The sequence below is a fragment of the Aquarana catesbeiana genome, linkage group LG06 (assembly GCF_042186555.1).
Source record: "Aquarana catesbeiana isolate 2022-GZ linkage group LG06, ASM4218655v1, whole genome shotgun sequence".
Taxonomy (NCBI): Eukaryota; Metazoa; Chordata; class Amphibia; order Anura; family Ranidae; genus Aquarana; species Aquarana catesbeiana.
In genome coordinates, this window is record NC_133329.1 from 33,362,929 (window position 1) to 33,383,144 (window position 20,216).

Below are 20,216 nucleotides of genomic sequence, written 5' to 3' on the forward strand. Positions count from 1 at the left end.
AGGGCTTACAGTGTTGTGGCAACACCAACACCTAAGGCCCCAATTTCTGCAGAGTATTGTGGCAACACCACCACCACTAAAGGCCCAATTTTTCTGCCCCTGTTCAACAGGTGCATGTAATTACAATTCTTGATATAATATTTCACAGCAGGGCCCGCTCCTGCGCCCACCAAGAGTAACTGTGAGGACTTACAGTGTTGTGGCAACACCACCACCACCAACATCAAAGGCCCAATTTTTCTACCACTGTTCAACAATGGCATGTATTTACAATTCTTGATCTAATATTTCACAGCAGGGCCCGTTCCTGCGCCCACCAAGAGTAACTGTGAGGGCTTACAGTGTTGTGGCATTACCAACACCTAAGGCCCCAATTTCTGCAGAGTATATAGGGCAGGCCCCTACTTTCAAATATCCAACTTACAAACGACTCCTACTTGCAAATGGAAGGAGACAACAGGAAGTGAGATGAAATATACCCCTAGGAAGGGAAATTCCCTCCTGTAAGAGTTAATATGGGAAAAAAAACATGTCTCCTCTTCACTGGTGCTTTATCACCAACCTTGTTTCACTAAAAACCCCAAATTTTCAAAAAACATTTGTCATTGGGACAGAAAGTGAGGTGAAATCTTCTGAAGAGGTGCACAGACAGCAAAACAAATGTTACAGGGGTGATAACCTTTCCCTATGTTTTCCAAAAAGCTTAAAAATAGATTTTTTGGCTGGAGCTTCACTTTAAAAATGTACCAGTTCAAAATTACAAACAGATTCTACTTGAAAACAAACTTACAGTCCCTGTCTTGTTTGCACCGCCTGTATACTGCTGTTTAGAGTATATAGGGCCTGGTGGCCCCACGCCTTTCCTTTTTTTAATTTGGGTGCAAGGTTCCCCTTAATATCCATACAAGACCCAAAGGGCCTGGTAATGGACTGGGGGGTGGGGGGTACCCATGCCGTTTGTCTCACTGATTTTCATCCATATTGCCGGGACCCGACATTACATTAAAGCCGCAAGCAGTTTTAATTGACTTTTATTCCTTTAAAAATGTAATTTTGTGCAGGGGAAACACGCGCCACTTTACAGGCATACTATAGACACCCCCCAGGTACGATATTTAAAGGAATATTTCACTTTTTTTCACTTTAAGCATCATTAAAATCACTGCTCCCGAAAAAACAACCATTTTTAAAGCTTTTTTTTGCATTGATACATGTCCCCTGGGGCAGGACCCGGGTGCCCAAACCCTTTTTAGGACAATAACTTGCATATTAGCCTTTAAAATTAGCACTTTTGATTTCGAACGGTCGAGTCCCATAGACTTTAATGGGGTTCTAAAGTTTGCGCAAACTTTCAGTCCGTTCGCAGGTTCTGGTGCGAATCGAACCGGGGGGGGTGTTCAGCTCATCCCTACTCTCCAGAGATGCTCAATTGGGTTTAAGTCAGGGCTCTGGCTTGGCCATTCAAGAACAGTCACGGAGTTGTTGTGAAGCAACTCCTTCCTTATTTTAGCTGTGTGCTTAGGGTCATTGTCTTGTTGGAAGGTAAACCTTTGGTCCAGTCTGAGGTCTCTGCAGGTGACCCCGCCCCCTCTGATGTTACGGGGAATGCCACAGGGAATTCCCCATCAAGTCTCCGTGCATCAGAGGGGGGCGGGGTCACCGGGTGGCCCCGCCCTCCATTATTTAAGAACCGTCAGAAGAGGAAAAGCGTCACACAGCTGGAGCCTCCCATCTTGGTGGATGCGGAGCGGCCCGAGAAGAAGAAGGGAAGAAGACACCGTGGAGGAAGATGCCGGATGAGAACACCGGAGGAAGAACCAGAAGAACCAGAAATGGAAGAAGATGGAGGAAGAATTTTAAATTTTGAAGATAGAAGATAGATGATAGAAGAAAGAAGAAGCATTTAAATAAAGGAATTGTCAAAAACTGTCTCTTGTCATTTTTAACATTTTTGACAGTTTTTTGTGAAATGGTAGGGGTACTTTTGTACCCCCTTACCATTTCACACAGGGGGGAGGGCCGGGATCTGGGGGTCCCCTTGTTAAAGGGGCTTCCAGATTCCGATAAGCCCCCCGCCCGCAGACCCCCACAACCACCAGGCAAGGGGATGAGGCCCTTGTTCCCATCAACATGGGGGCAAGGTGTTTTGGAGGGCTACCCCAAAGCACCCTCCCAATGTTGAGGGCATGTGGCCTGGTACGGTTCAGGAGGGGGGGCACTCTCTCTTCCCTCCCTCTTTTCCTGTGGCCTGCCAGGTTGCGTGCTCGGATAAGGGTCTGGTAACGATTTTTGGGGGGACCTCACGCCATTTTTTAAAAAAATGTTGGCGCAGGGTTCCCCTTAAAATCCATACCAAACCTGAAGGGTCTGGTATAGATTTTGAGGGGGACCCCACGTCATATTTTTTCTTAATTTTGGTTCGGGGTTCCCCTGTGGGGAATTCCCATGCAGTTTTTATCAGTGAACTTTTATGTGTATTGTCGGACCGGCAATTCATTAATAGCAGCGAGTAGTTTTAAATGATTTTTTTTCCTTTGAAATGTCATTTTGCTGTCAGACTGTTCTAAACATGGGAAACATGCGCCCCTTTACAGGCATATTATAGACATCCCCCAGGTATGAAATTTAAAGGAATATTACACTTTCATTGTTTCACTTTAAGCATTATTAAAATCACTGCTCCCGAAAAAATGGCAGTTTTTAAAACTTTTTTTTGCATTGATCCATGTCCCCTGGGGCAGGACCCAGGTCCCAAAACACTTTTTATGACAATACCATGCATATAAGCCTTTAAAATGAGCAATTTTGATTTTTCCTATAGACTTTTAAAGAGTGTTCCGCGGCTTTCGAATTTGCAGCGAACACCCCAAATTGTTCGCTGTTCGGCGAACTGGCAAACAGCCGATGTTCGAGTCAAACATGAGTTTGCCTCGAACTCGAAGCTCATCCCTAATCAACATATTCAAATATATAAGGGGTCCCTATAGTGAACTTGGTGTTGAGTTATTCTCTTTATGGTCAACACAGAGGACAGGGGGGCACTCTTTACATCTAGAGGAAAAGATATTTCATCTCCAAATACCGAAAGGTTTCTTCACAGTAAGAGCTGTGAAAATGTGGAATAGACTCCTGCCAGAGGTGGTTCTGGCCAGCTCAGTAGATTGCTTTAAGAAAGGCCTGGATTCTTTCCTAAATGTACATATTATAACTGGGTACTAACATTTATAAGTAAAGTTGATCCAGGGAAAATCCGATTGCCTCTTGGGGGATCAGGAAGGAATTTTTTCCCCTGCTGTAGCAAATTGGAGCATGCTCTGCTGGGGTTTTTTGCCTTCCTCTGGATCAACTGTGGGTATAGAATTGGGTATATTGGATTGTACGATATTTTTTATTTTATTTATTTATTTTTTATGGTTGAACTGGGTGGACTTGTGTCTTTTTTTAACCTGACCAACTATGTAATTATAAGCTGACAAATGTCTCTTAACTATGTTCCTGTATTGTCACTCTGATATAAGCCTCAGATCAGCAACATCGAATGAACCTGGAATCATAGAATCATCAAAATTGGTGGAACGTTTGCTCACGTGCAAGAAAACTCTGTTCTTTGATGACATTATTTCCCGCCAAAAGAGGGAACGTGTGTTACATATAGGAAGTCTGTTTCGAATTGGTAATGAATTTTATTGATGAATTATCTAGTGAGAGTAAATTAGAATTCAAAAATCTGTCAAAATTTGTTAAAGATGATGAATTATGGTGTTACATGATCAATGAATGCTTACAGGCTAATATTAAGAATTTAATTTTAAGAGATTCAGCAAACAGGTTAGAAATGTGATAAAGTTAGTTAAAGTTTTTGACACAATGATATTAGGAGTTTCTAAAAGGAATGTTGTTTGTACAAAAGGGAAAACAAAGACTCAGCAAAATAACAGTGTATGTGTTAATTGTCCAAGGAATAGATGATTTGCAAAGTGCAATTCAATAAAAGATATTCATTTGTCTGAATTACAGAATAATGTAAAAAGGATTTGTGTAAATTCTAAAAGCACAGTCAAGCAAGAGTTTAGAGATTAATGATAGTGCAGACTCTAAACAGAAGTCTTTTGTACCAGATATGTGGTCTATAGAGATTGATGACCAAGATCATGACATTTTGCTTAAAACAAAATTAATGAATAAAGATGCAGTATGCACACAATGTTAAGACAGGCAAAATGGTGACCAGAGAGTTGCCACGTGTATGGCCACTCCCAGATATGGTGAGATACATGTCACAGGCAGAACCAAGGTTTCAGAGCAGAAATATTATTTGCATACATTGTAAGAAATGTGGCCATGTACAGAAAGAATGTTGAAAATATAAATTAGATTCACAAAGGAAAACTTTGGAATTAGAAAATGAGGAAATTTCTGAACAATTTATTCATCCTTGTCCAAACAATAGGTTGATTGATTTGCCTTATGCCTCAGAAGTCAAACAGATCAGTATACTAACTGTTAATGACAGTTCAATCAATATGACAAACAATGCTGACAATGAGAGAGATGGATTACTTCCATCACCATCAGGATTAAAAAAAGTTTCTGAGACTCCTCCAACATTAAATTATGTTGCTCCAATTTTAATAGATGGAGGTGGAAGGTCATGGTTACATGGTTTATTAAATGGTAGGAAAACTAAATGGTTAATAGATTTATTAGCTGAACTCAGTTTAACTAAACACAAATTACCTGTGAATATTAATTTTCCAAAATGTAATTTAGCCACTTGCTTACTGGGCACTTAAACCCCCCTCATGCCCAGACCAATTTTCATTTTTTCACACTCATTCATCTTACCAACCGCTCTGTGTGTGGTACTCCTGTCTGTCAATCCCTCCACTGCCTTCTACTTGGCCAAAGAATTAAATTCAAAATACTAACAACTACGTACAAAGCCATACACAATTTCGCCCCAGCTACATCACTAGCCTAGTCTCTAAATACCAATTTACTCGTTCTCTTTGTTCCTCTCAAGATCTCCTGCTCTTTAGCGCCCTCGTCACCTCCTCCCATGCTCGCCTCCAGGACTTTTCCAAAGCCTCTCCAATCCTATGGAATGCCCAGGGGCGGACTGACCATTCGGGCGCTCGGGCATTGCCCGAGGGCCCAATGCCACTAAGGGGCCCCTTCAGAGTTTCCAGCCTCAATAAAACCAGGGACAGTATGTAAAAATCTGTGTTTTTTTAAAAAATCCCAAGATCATAGCTGCCCCGCCTCTCCAGTACCTTTTCAGTGTGTGTATGTGTATTCTGTGTGTGTATACTGTGTGTGTATATTGTGTGTCTGTGTGTGTATACTGTATGTGTGTGTATACTGTGTGGCCCCATAATCTATTGCCTGGGGACTCCATAATCTCCTATTGCCTGGGGGTCCCATAATCTCCTATTGCCTGGGGGCCCCATAATCTTCTCCTATTGCCCGGGGGCCCCATAATCTCCTATTGCCCGGGGGCCCCATGAGTTATCAGTCCGCCCCTGGGAATGCCCTACCCCAATCTGTCTGTATCTCCTACTTTATTAGCTTTTAGACGATCCCTGAAAACCCTTCTCTTCAGAGAAGCCTACCCTACCCACATCTAACAACTATTTTCATTTTTTCCATCAGCTCATCCCCCACAGTTATTACCTTTTGTTTCCACTTGACCCTCCCTTCTAGATTGTAAGCTCTAATGAGCGAGCAGGGCCCTCTGATCCCTCATATATTGATTATAATTGCAACTGTACTGTCTGCCCTCATGTTGTAAAGTGCTGCGCAAACTGTTGGCGCTATATAAATCTTGTATAATAATAATAATAATTTTTCAGCGCTGACGCACTTTGAATGACAATTGCGTGGTCATACAACATTGTACCCAAATTAAATTTTTATCATTTTTTTCACACAAATAGACATTTCTTTTGGTGGTATTTAATCACAACAGGGGTTTTTATTTTTTGCTAACCAAACAAAAAAAGATGGAAAATTTTGAAGAAAAAAATTATGCTTCATATTTTGTTATAAAATTTTGCAAACAGGTAATTTTTTTCTTTCATTGATTTGCGCTGATGAGGCGGCACTGGTGGGCACTGATAGGCTGCACTGGTGGGCACTGATAGGCACTGATAGGCACAGATAAGGCGGCACTGATAGGCACAGATATGGCGGCACTGATGTGACAGATAAAGTGGTACTGATGGGCACATATAAGGCGGCACTGATGACCACTGATAGAATGGCACTGATAGATGGCACTGATGGGCACTGATAGGTGACACTGATGGGCACTGGTAGGTGACACTGATGGGCACTGGTAGGTGACACTGATGGGCAGCACTGTTGATGAGGCACTGATTGGTGACACTGATAGGTGGCACTGTGGGCACTGATGGGTGGCACTGTGGGCACTGATGGGTGGCACTGTGGGCACTGATGGGTGGCACTGGTAGGTGGCAATGTTGTGCACTAGTAGGTGGCATTGGTAGGTGGCACAGGTGGGCACAGATGAGCTGGCGGCAGCTCTCCTTGATCAGGACCGATATCCCTCTGACAGTCGCTGGTGATCGGCTTTTTTTTTCTCCTCACGCTCATGTTTCTGATGTGACTTTTGAAATTCCAGGGATGTATTAGGCATAGATGTGATTAGTAAATTAAATTGGATTACTGGTAATGATTTAAGTAATTCCATTATATGGAAAGATTCATCTAGGCCCAAATGTATGTTAATAGATCCCTCCATGTACAGTAATGTTGGAAATTTTTGTACAGCAGCTGACATGTCTTCAGTTTATAATTGGCCACATACAGGAACCAATCTCGTATTGGAACAATTGGTTTGATCACATAAAAGTCTTTGGAGTCAGACCAAAATTGATACAGGTTTGTTTAAAGATATTGAGGGAAAAGATCCTAAGCCACAAATTCAATATAAGTTGCTACAAGAATCAATAGATCCAGTTTCTGACATTGTACAAGAATTTTTACAACAAGGAATATTAAAGAAAGCACAATCAGTGGTAAATAATTGTATTTGGCCTATCAGGAATGGTGATGATTCGTATTCTTTATCAGTTGATTTAAGATCACTGAATAAATGCATTACAAATAACAAACCTATTGTTCCTAATTTAAATTTAATGTCACACCTGGATGCCAAGGCCTAAGTATTTTCTGTACTGGAAATCGCCAATAGTCATTTTTCTTTATTATTAGCTAAAAGCTGTCAATATAAACTTGCCTTCAGCTTTAATAAAGAAACCTATGCATTCACTAGAATAATTCCAGGATTGGAAAATCGTGATAGTATAGTGCACAAGAGTTTAAAGAAAGTATTATCAAAATTCTCTAACAAAAGGAGAGAATCTTCCATTTTAATGTATTTCCAAACTGGCCATTGTTGGTGACATCAATTATGCATGACTGTATACTTGAATAAATCCTTATATTTCATATTTTATTGTACTTACTACTTACTATGTGTATTGACAAAACAGTTATCACCTCATTCAAATTCCCAGGGCAAATTTTTTGTTCTATCAAAATTCTCTAGACCAGATTGTATTTTCCAGCATGTGGACAAGTTTTTGTTGTCTACACAGAGTATAGAGGAACATGTCACTCTTTTGAGTGAGTTATTTAGTCTGTTACAAACAGCAGGCCTGAAACTGAACACAGAGTCAGTTCAGTTGATGAAAAGGCAGGTAGCATTCCTTCACATGCAAATTAGTCAAGACAGAGACAGTTATCACAAGAAAAAGTTAGAAACATTTCTGCTATTCCAATTCCAACATCTTACAAGGCATTATATCAATTTTTGATAGAAGTAAATCGTTGCAAAGAGTTTTTACAGAAATGTGATGGTAAAGTTAAACCATTATTTGATTTTTTGAGACAAAAAGATGTTGTGTTTGATCAATGGGGTCAAACCCAGACAGATGTCTTTGAAATGTTGAAAAGTTGGTTCATCAATTCCTGTTGTATCGCATACTAATGTATCTGAGAATTTGATTTCAGTAACTTTGTCTCAATTAAAAAAAGGTGATCAGAAAATAATAGGCTTTTTCTCCAGAGGTTTGACAAATATGGAAAAGACCTTTGACACACATATTAAGCAATTGTTAAGTGTTTATTTTGCAGTCAAAGTAACAGAAAAGATTGTGAGATCTAGTAAGATCATATTACAGACACCTGATCTATCACTAATACTTCTTCTAGAGAGAATTAATTCAGGAGAATTATATGACAAATATTGCCCATTTTTTAAACCTTTACAATTTAAATCTATACAGGTAGATTTGGTAACAGAACATTCTCAGCAATATGTACAAAATAATGCTTGTACAAATGTATTCATAAAACATGTAAATGGTGTTTTTAGAACAAGTGCTGAGAGAGGCTTTAAGCCAGTGTTTGTTAATAATATCAAGACTTGTTCAGTAGCTCTTTCTATGTGTTACCCAAAGAATGGTTATGCTATTCAGCAAAAATTTTACAGAAAATGCTGAACTGGAAGATGACAAAAATTAGAGTACAGCACGCATGACTCTAAATCAGGAAATAGACATAGTTCACTTCAGTTTTCTGTGTTGATTTGATACCTTTCTTTGTGAAAACAAGGTTTCGAATCATGACAAAAAGGAGAAATTGTGTACTGTTATATTTAAAATACACAGAATAATATCAAGATGAGATCATTTTTACACATCAAATTTTATAATCACATATAGTGTATTTTCAGAGTTCAAAGGGTTAAACCTCTTCACAATAGAGTCACTTTAGTTAGGAGGAACATCTGGTGTTAATTAAGATAACAGTACATTTTCCTAAAGTACATATAGACAAGTTAGGACTAACTTTACATTGTAATATGTATTTATTTTTAAAATCATCTCACATATATGAATGAATTAAAGTTAAGAAACATATTTTAGGTTAAAATTTTGACAAGCTTATTTGAAAGTTTGTATGGATTGTAGATTTATGCTAAACACAATTTGGAGGGAAAGTGAAATATATATTTTTGAAGTGACATCCATACGTCAAAGTATTGTACTACAATGTTACATTTATCAATGTTAAGGGGATTGATTATTTGGTAAAAGAAAAAGAAAATAATAAGGGTGAAAATATTTTTTATGGTATATGAAGCAAAAAATTTATTAAGTTCACTTTTTCCCATATAGAATCAAAATTGAAAATATATTCAAATCAATTATTTTAAGATCTAAAAGCATGTATGGATATGAATGAGATGCAGTTGTAAATGGATTTAGATAAGAAAATGATTAAGATTGTTTAATCAATCATTTTGAGAGGGAAATGTTAGAAGGTTTCTTTAATATAATATACATCAATTAACAAATATTAACGAATGAATGAATGGATTAGATCTTTACAGAATAATTGAGTTTATATATATATATATATATATATATATATATATATATATATATATATATATATATATATATATATATATATATATATTTATTTATATATTGTAATTGGGACATCAACACAATTCTAATCTTTTTGGCTCTATACACCACCACAATGGATTTGAAATGAAATAAGATGTGCTTTAACTGCAGACTTTCAGCTTTAATTTGAGGGTATTTACATTCAAATCAGGTGAACGGTGTAGGAATTACAACAGTTTGTATATGTGCCTCCCACTTTTTAAGGGACCAAAAGTAATGGGATAGATTAACAATCATCCATCAGACTTTCACTTTTTAATACTTGGTTGCAAATCCTTTGCAGTCAATTACAGCCTGAAGTCTGGAATGCATAGACATCACCAGACGCTGGGTTTCATCCCTGGTGATGCTCTGCCAGGCATCTACTTCAACTGTCTTCAGTTCCTGCTTGTTCTTGGGGCATTTTCCCTTCAGTTTTGTTTTCAGCAAGTGAAATGCATGCTCAATCGGATTCAGGTCTGGTGATTGACTTGGCTATTGCATAACATTCCACTTCTTTCCCTTAAAAAACTCTTTGGTTGCTTTCGCAGTATGCTTCGGGTCATTGTCCATCTGCACTGTGAAGCACCGTCCAATGAGTTCTGAAGCATTTTGCTGAATATGAGCAGATAATATTGCCCGAAACACTTCAGAATTCATCCTGCTGCTTTTGTCAGCAGTCACATCATCAATAAATACAAGAGACCCAGTTTCATTGGCAGCCATACATGCCCACGCCATGACACTACCACCACCATGCTTCACTGATGAGGTGGTATGCTTTGGATCATGAGCAGTTCCTTTCCTTCTCCATACTCTTCTCTTCCCATCACTCTGGTACAAGTTGATCTTGGTCTCATCTGTCCATAGGATGTTGTTCCAGAACTGTGAAGGCTTTTTTAAATGTTGTTTGGCAAACTCTAATCTGGCCTTCCGGTTTTTGAGGCTCACCAATGGTTTACATCTTATGATGAACCCTCTGTTTTCACTCTGGTGAAGTCTTCTCTTCATTGTTGACTTTGACACACATACACCTACCTCCTGGAGAGTGTTCTTAATCTGGCCAACTGTTGTGAAGGGTGTTTTCTTCACCAGGAAAAGAATTCTTCAGTCATCCACCACAGTTGTTTTCCGTGGTCTTTTGTTGTGGCTGAGCTCACCGGTGCGTTCTTTCTTTTTAAGGATGTTCTAAACAGTTGATTTGGCAACACCTAATGTTTTTGCTATCTCTCTGATAGATTTGTTTTCTTTTTTCGGCCTAATGATCGCTTGCTTCACTGACAGTGACAGCTCTTTGGATCACATATTGAGAGTTGACAGCAACAGATTCCAAATGCATATAGCACACTTGAAATTAACTCTGGACCTTTGATCTGCTCCTTGTAAATGGGATAAAGAAGGAATAACACACACCTGGCCATGGAACAGCTGAGCAGCCAATTGTCCCATTACTTTTGGTCCCCTAAAAAGTGGGAGGCACATGTACAAACTGTTGTAATTCCTACACCGTTCACCTGATTTGGATGTAAATACCCTCAGATTAAAGCTGAAAGTCTGCAGTTAAAGTGCATCTTGTTAGTTTCATTTCAAATCCATTGTGGTGCTGTATAGAGCCAAAAAGATTTAAATTGTGTCAATGTCCCAAAATTTATGGACCTGACTGTATATATATATATATATATATATATATATATATATATATATATATATCTTTTAGTTATTGAAAAAGTGAAATTATATAGACTCTTAGGTTTCATATTTCTTAAGATGCAAAAGTTTGTGTATATATGAGAATTTAAGTTCTTTATACTACAATATTTCTTGATTAGGATATTAATAAGAACATTGGGTTTTCAATAAATATAATATACATACTTAATTTATGTAGTATTTGATTTCAATTTTAAAGGAAGCCTATATTGTATACATTAAATGGTTTCACACATTGTTCTTCACATCAGTGCATCTGTGCTCATCAGTGCCACCTCATCAGTGCCCATCAGTTCAGGCTTAGCACACACCTGTGCAGTCTCATCACCACCAGCAACCATGTCCAAAAGATTCTTTTCAGCCGAGGAGGCATACCAAATTCTTTCCACGTCCGATGAGAGCTCTCTTTTTCAAATTCCCTTTCAAATTCGGATTCTGAGTCTGACGTAAATTATGAGCCAGTCCTCAGTAGTAGAACACTGACAGACTCAGAGGAGGAAGACATTTGGCCCGCCAAATGAAGGCGTTCTGTTGAGGAGGCAGTGGCATCCACCAGCACCGCAGTGCCATCCACCAGCACCGCAGTGCCATCCACCAGCACCGCAGAAACTTGGCAAGAAAGGCCAAGTACCAATGGGGTCTCACCTCAGCCCCAAAGGGTTAGGACCCATGCCAGCCTTCCCTATGCCTTTCAGAACCCCTTGTGGCTTCCTCCTAATTCAGGAGAAGCTAACATTCCCCCTTTCACTGCCCAGCCAGGAGTCCAGGTGGACACAGAGAATTTTACCCCAATTAATTTTTTTAATTTAATTTTTACAGAGGATATGCTGGCGTCAATTGTGGCCCAGTGCAACCTGTATGCACAGCAATTTATTTTGCAAAATCCAACATCATATTATGCCCGTCCCTACGAGTGGAGAGACCTAACAATGGAGGAGTGTAAGGTTTTTTTGGGCCCCACATTTGATATGGGACTCACCAAAAAAAATCAATTGCGTTCCTATTGGTCAACCCACCCCATCCACCACATGCCGCTCTTCTCTGCGGTAATGCCCAGAACCAGGTATCTGATGATCATGAGGTTCCTACATTTCAGTGACAATACCCAGTGCCCTCCCTGAAATTACCCAAATTATGACAGGCTTTACAAAATTCGCCCAATACTAAATTATTTTTCAAAAATATTCCCCCAGTTGTTTACCCCGGACCTACACATATGTGTGAATGAGTCCCTTGTTAAATTTAGTGTCAGGCTTAAAATTAAGCAATTTATCCACAGCAAAAGGGCCCGTTATGGGGTGAAGGTGTACAAATTAAGTGACTGAACCACAGGGTACACATATTCCTTCATAGTCTATGAAGGGAAGGACACCCAGCTGCAGCCCTCTAATTTCCCAGACTTCTTGGGATCCAGCGGGAAAGTTGTTAGGGACCTCATATACCGCCTACTGGAGAAAGGCTACCATTTATACGTAGACAACTTCTACACATCTCTGCTCCTGTTCCACAACCTTCACCGGAAGAAGACGCCAGCATGTGGCATGGTAAAAAAGAACTGGAAGGGCTTTCCTCAAAGTCTTGTCAATAAGAAGTTGAGAAAGTCTGCGAAACAAGGATATTCTGGAAGTGAAGTGGAGGGACAGAAGGGATGTCTACATGTTGTCTTCGATCCACAATAACACCTACATGGAAATCCCCAGAAGAAATGGCCCCATCCAAAAACCAACATGCATCCATGAATACAATTTGTTTATGGGGGGAGTCAACTTCAACGACCAAATGCTCGAACCATACCATGCCACAAGACGGACATACCATTGGTATAAAAAAGTAGCAATTTATTTTTTTCAATTGGCCATATTCAATTCCTAAATCATTTACCGCAACTCCACCCAAAACCCCCAATCCTTCCTTGGCTACCAGGAGGAAATTTACACTGCCCTTATATTCCTGAACACCAGAAAACATCCAATCAGATGTTCTTAGTCGACTCTCCGAACGTCACTTTCCCGATAAAATCCCCCCCAAACCAACAGGCCAAAGACGTCAAAAAAGATGTAGGGTGTGTACCAGTAGAGGAGTCAAAAGAGACACATCTTATTATTGTGTACAATGTCCTTCCCAACCAGGCCTCTGCATAGGTGAATGTTTTGGTCGTTACCATACTTCAATAAATTATTAGTGAAGTATGGTAAATGTAATCCTCAGTTCCTGCCTTCACACACCTTCACACCCCTTATGCCACTGCCTGCTCTGTAAGTGACCCTGGCTTGTTATTCGACCACGCTTCTGCCTGCCAATTCTGTACATACCGCTGCCTGATCTGGAACTGACCTTGGACTGTTTGACTATGTTATTTGCCTGCCTCTTGGACTGATCTTGTACCCTGCAACTGGACTAATGGGATTCAACACAGGGGTCTCACATATGTGAGGGGCTCCAGAATAGTTTTTCTGGATGAAGAAAACTATTTTCTTTGTTTTCTCATTCCTAGATTAGGGTCTGGAGACTTGGAGGCTTCAAAGAGATTTGGGTGGGATAAGCCTCTACCCCTGTCCCCATTCTGTCCTGAACAAGGCCCTACTTCTGCCTGCTGCCTGTAGGACTTACTGCCATCATGCCTTTGTCTGTCGCACTGACCACAGCACATGGACCATGTTCCTGCCTACTACCAGAACCAATATTTTTGGCACTGCTGACAATATCTCTGCCTGCACTGACCCTGGACTGTATATGGACAATATCCCTGCCTGCTACCTGAAAAATTGTGTTCACTGTTGCTGACCCTGCCTGCTGCCTGGACGAGTGCTATCCTCCTGTGGACAACTGTGCTACTAAAACCACAGGTAATCTTTTGTTTACCCTTTGCTCAGCATAATGTATTTTGGGGTGTAATTCTTGGTATGTGCATGCTATGTGTCCCTGGAACACTTGACGGTGTTCCTTTCATGTTGGATCTCTGTATGTGGCCAGGCTGTTTAAAGGTCTCACACATGTGGTATTTCCATACTCAGAAGGAGTGGCAGAATGTATTTTGGGGTGTCATTTTTGCTATGTACATGCTATCTGTTGGAAATATCTTATAAATGGACAACTTTGTGTAAAAAAAATGCGTTTTCATTTTTTTCCACATTTTCCAAAAACTTCTGGAAAAAAATGAACCGTTCAAAAGACTCATTATGCCTCATAGATTATACGTTGGGGTGTTAGCTTCTGGGCGTTTCCATTGTCCTGGTGCTCCAGGGCCTTCAAAAGAGTAATAGGTGGTTGAGAAACGAAATGTGTAATTTATGCTCCTAGAACGCCTGAAGGTGCTACTTCAATGTTAGGCCTCTGTATGTGGTCAGGCTGTGTAAAAGTCTCACACATGTGGTATCGTTATACTCAGGAGGAGTAGCAGAATGTATTTTGGGGTGTTATTTTTGCTATGTGAATGCTATGGGTTGAAAATATCTTATAAACTGGCAACTTTGTGTAAAAAAAAAGCATTTTCATTTTTTTCCACATATTCCAAAAACTTCTGGAAAAAAATGAACCGTTCAAAAGACTCATTATGCCTCATAGATTATACGTTGGGGTGTTAGCTTTCCAAAATGGGGTCATTTTGTGGGCGTTTCCATTGTCCTGGTGCTCCAGGGCCTTCAAAAGTGTATTAGGTGGGTGAGAAATGAGATGTGTATTTTATGCTCATAGACTGCCTGAAGGTGCTACTTCAATGTTAGGCCTCTGTATGTGGTCAGGCTGTGTAAAAGTGTCACACATGTGGTATCGTTATACTCAGGAGGAGTAGCAGAATGTATTTTGGGGAGTTATTTTTGCTATGTAAATGCTATGTGTTGGATATATCCTATAAACATCCAACTTTGTGTAAAAAAAAAAAATGCGTTCTCATTTTTTTCCAAATTTTCCAAAAACTTCTGGAAAAAAATGAACCGTTCAAAAGACTCATTATGCCTCATAGATTATACTTTGGGGTGTTAACTTTCCAAAATGGGGTCATTTTGTGGGCGTTTTCATTGTCCTGATGTTCTGGAGCCTTCAAAAGTGTAATAGGTAGTCAACAAGTTAGATGGGTAATTTATGCTCCTTGAACACCTGATGGTGCTCCTTGCATGTTGGGCCTCTGTATGACAACTTCAAATAACTCACCATGCCTCTTACTAATTACCCTGGAATGTCTACTTTCCAAAAAGGGGTCATTTGGGGGGCATTTGTACTTTCCTGGCTTTGTTAGGGTCTTAAGAAATGAGATAGGCCTCAGTACATCAGATGTGATAATTTTTTTATGATTTGCACCATAGCTTGTAGACTCTATAAATTTCACAGACCACATAATATCCACTAATTTGGGTTATTTTTACCAAAGATATGTGGCAGTATAAATAAATTGTAAGCAGTAAATATAAATTGTGGCCAACATTTATGAAGAAAAATTGCTAATTTGCAAAATTTTATCACAGAAACGAAGAAAAATGCATTTTTTTCAAAATGTTGGGTCTTTTTTCATTTATAGCGCAAAAAATAAAAATCCCAGAGGTGATCAAATACCACCAAATGAAAGCTCTATTTGTATGAAAAAAGGACAAAAAAATAATTTGGGTACAGTGTTGCACGACTGAGTAATTGTCATTGTGTGAGCACTGAAAGCTGAAAATTGGTCTGGACAGGAGGGGATTTAATTGCCCAGTAAGCAAGTGGTTAAAGTGGGGGTCAGATTTTAGGAGTAAAAGCTAGAAACAGAAAGACTGATTAATTCAGATTTGCTTCTGTCACACACACACACACACAAAGACACATATCTGATTAAATTTTCATCTTAAGAATATAATACACTATTGATATTATTTTTACATTCCACATTTTGATATTGTTCTTGTAATATTTTGCTATTTTATTATTAAATCAATTTTTGAGTTTTTACACAAGAACCGAATGGACTTGGAACTTTCCTCATCAATATAATTTACAGAATATTGATAATAATACCATAGAAACGGTATCTACCACATTGCGCCCCCCTTTATAGTGAGGTGTCTGGCACAAAGCAAAGCCCCCATTATTAGCCCTTCTAAGTCAGCTGACCCAATGCAATGCATTAATGTTATGAAGAATTTGGGTGATCAGATTGTTACATTTGTTTTCGAGGAGCATGATCCTTGAATTTGCTGGATTAGCCTCCAATCAATGGAAGACCCAAGCCTGAAGCTCATCCTAATTGAGAACAAAACATACCTCCTGTTATAGCCATCTGGAAGGTGTGAAGTTATCTTCCGTGATCCACATCCACGAACTAAAAGATTTAAAGCAGAACATACTTATTTATAGATCTTTGTATCTCTCTATAAATACTGTATATACACCCAAAAATTGTATTTTCATTTTGCTAATCTCTTTTCCTATGTTCCCGAAGCTGTTCATTTAGGAATGTGAATATGCACTTTGCAAAGTGAATGTTCATTTACTTTGTTCACTTTACTTATCCAATCAGGTGCAAGCACATATCCTTAAAATTTTCCTTGGACATGATTGGGTATTCAAAATTATACCGGCATGACCTTAATTACTAAGTCAGCATGCTCTAATACTTTAGTAAGTCAATTGCATGCTTCAGGGATGACACAGTCAAATAAATCCTGCCACTTTTGCAGTTCTCTGCTGTATTTTATATATTGTACTTACATAGAGCGATGAACTTACGCAGCACTTTACATATATATTGCATATTCACATCCGTCCCTGCCCTCAAGAAGCTTGCAATGTAAGGTTCCTAGCTCACATTCATGCAAACACATACTAGGGCCAATTTAGATCGGAGCCAATTAACCTACCAGCATGTCTTTGGAGTGTGGGATGATACCAGAGTACCCAGAGGAAACCTACACAGGGAGAACATGCAAACTCCAGACAGGTGGTGCTGTGGTTGGGACTTGAACTGATGACCATAGTGCTGCCAGGCAGCCATAATAACCACTGTGCTGCCCATATTGACTAATGTTTGAAAAAATTCAGCCACTGCTGCAGCTTCTCACTTTGTAATTTGCTACAAAGTTACAATGTTCAGTCTGATCACTGGGGGGGGGACTGAGAAAATTCTTACTCCTGCTTGCAGAAGACTGATGACATCATCTCAGCCTAGGCAAAGTCAATGACTGGAGCTCATCAATACCTTTTAATGAGAACAGATGGCACTTTTCCTAAAAATAATACTGTTGATATATAATCTGACATCAACAGGAGTCGTACTGCCAGAAAGAGTCAAGTTATGTACAATATATATAAAGCAAAGGAAAATTCAAAAAGATATTAAAAAAAGGAAGAAAGTCCACACGCAAAAGAAAAAGTCCCCCTTTGAAGTGTTCATATATTCTCATATATGTGATAAGAATAATACACGCTTACCGACTAAATATGACTCCCTAATTAAAGAGAGGTCAACAGTGCTTGCAATCGAGCACCCAGGTATAGATCACAGTCAGGTCCAGACTGGGAATAAAAACCAGCCATGGAAATAATTTTTTTCCAGCCCCATAGCATTATTATACCAGCCCAAAAGCAACAACGTAATTTTTCTCTTCATAAAAGTGAAAATCATGCATTTTAAAGCACATTTGCACATTTGAAGAGTGTATTATATATAGATAAGACAGATATGAAAGCACATAGGATATATATATATATATATATATATATATATATATATATATATATATATATAAAAGCAAATTTCAAGTTAAAAGTTGTAAAAGTGTGGACATGGGTGGACATGGTACAGGAGGTGGCTGTGCGGACATGGTACAGGAGATGTCAGAGGCTGTGTGGACATGGTACAGGAGCTGGTCATAGGCTGTGCGGACATGTTACAGGAGGTGGTCATAGGCTTTGCAAACATGGTTAGGGTTTCCACCTTTTCTTCAAGCCAAACCTGAACACTGTAGCAGCCTGGGACACCTTTGGGTGCTGCAAAGGTGAGTAGTATTGCGGTGCGCATAGCGTGCCACAGCGAACAGTGGGTGTGGCCCAATAACTCTTGCTGACATTATCGCCTTGCCCCCCAGTGATGCTGCACCTGCCCACAGACAGCCGCCCGCAGCTCCAGCAACAGATTTGCGTGTGTGACTATCTTGGTTACTTGGGGAAAACAGCCCGGTCTTTAATGTGTCCGAGATTCAGTCCACTTGAAACCTGGACACGTGATTTAAAACCTGGACTGTCTGGGTGAATCCCGGACAGGTGGCAAGCTTAGACATGGTACAGGAGGTGGTCATAGGCTGTGCAGACATGGTGCAGGAGGTGGTCATAGGCTGTGCAGACATGGTGCAGGAGGTGGTCATAGGCTGTGCAGACATGGTGCAAATGGTGGTCATAGGCTGTGCAGACATGGTGCAAGAGGTGGTCATAGGTTGTGCAGCCATGCAGGAGGTGGTCATAGGCTGTGCAGACATGGTGCTGGAGGTGGTAATAGTCTGTGCTGACATGGTACAGGAGGTGGTCATAGGTACATACATATTTTGTACTGTATATGCTAATATGCATTTATTTTATTATGCTAAGTGGCTAAGCATTGAAAGTGTATGAAGCTATAGCTTTTTTAGTTATTCTCCCTAGGGTAGGTAAGGACATCTGGTAGCATTCTAGGAGATGGTGGCTCTTTTTTGTTTCTTAATCCTTCTAGAAAAAATGCCTGTTTACTGATTTTACGGACCCAATTTGAGTTTGAATTCCATGCTCCTTCAATAGTTCCCAGAAGGGGGGCGTGGTGACTACCCATGAAGATGGCCGCATAAGCCGAGTGCTCCGCATGCCTTCCAGGAATTGAGCCCTTAACCAGAAGTGTCCTCACTCCTGTACCACATCCTGCAAGCCCTTCAGGCTTCTCAAGATTCTCACAATACCACGCGGCAGAGAGCCTTTACAGCCGCATAAACTTTTGCGTTTCCGACAGTGAGCCGGTGGCTACAACTAAATGGCGGTGACTCCCAAACATTAACAAAATATAGCAGTGCAGCTCTCAATACAGGTCAGATGTATACACATAAAATGTACATATTAAACGTACATAAATAAACTGCATGAGGCAAAGTCCCAAAAAGTATATCTTAGTCCGAGGTGATCAAAATCTGCCCACTTGCAGAAGGGGGATCCCTCAGTTGGCAAGGAAAGGGTGCAGCGATAGGATAAGATTGTATTCGTTGTATCACCACCAATGTGAACCTCCACCAAGGGTCTAGGCTGCTCACCTTATTGAGTGGACCTTTTGCCTTAACAGCAAGGTCACTCATGCATTCCCTTCCACAGGGTAGATTATGGAGATAGGGGTCCACAGGCAGTATCCCAAATTCAGTCTCATTGGTTGATATATATCATGTTAAAAACAAAAATAACAGGACATAGTGCTCTCCATATGAAAAGGTATAAAATTTATTGAATTAGAAAAATATTACTCACAAAACAAGCACTGTTTCCCAGTGCAGGAGTATACAGCATAAAATGAACCAGATGGGTGGCTGTACTGACATCACAGAGCCCCTCGCACGCGTATTGTCCGTGTGGACTTCCTCAGCTAATCTGATTGGGGACCCGTGTGTCAGCTCTTATTTCTAATCCTGGTTCCACATACAATTCATGATGATACTGGAAACCCCGCCCACTCTCCAATAATACACAGGTGAATGGACTTAAGTAGTAGAGAATCAGGAGTGGCTACAAATCTAATAGGGCTCAAGCAAGCTGAATACACTGATAACTTACTGATAGGCAGCCACCATTCCTCCCATGTTATGAGCTAAAGCATTTCAAGGTCAAATCCTTATCTTCCAATAGCAGTGAACACTGCTGTGTCCTGAAAGACAGCCCGCCCCCATTTCCGGGTGAAAAAAAAAAAAAAAAATTTTTTTTTTTTTTTAACCCTACTGCACCTGGTATTCCCAGGCGGTCTCCCATCCAGGTACTGACCAGGCCCCATCCTGCTTAGCCTCTGAAATCAGACAAGATCGGGCGCTTTCAGGGTGATGTGGCTGTAGACAA

General features: G+C 39.9%; 1 protein-coding gene and 1 pseudogene across 1 annotated transcript in view; both read right to left on the reverse strand.

Moving 5' to 3' along the window:
• LOC141148287 (up-regulator of cell proliferation-like) overlaps positions 1-20,216 on the reverse strand; it is a 51,726-nt gene that overhangs the window by 19,746 nt on the left and 11,764 nt on the right. Inside the window, exon 2 of the mRNA XM_073635577.1 lies at positions 16,425-16,482. Coding sequence (XP_073491678.1) covers positions 16,425-16,440 — 16 coding nt within the window. The 5' untranslated portion in view covers positions 16,441-16,482. The remainder of the gene's footprint in view (positions 1-16,424; positions 16,483-20,216) is intronic.
• Positions 20,096-20,214, reverse strand: LOC141101960 (5S ribosomal RNA; annotated as a pseudogene).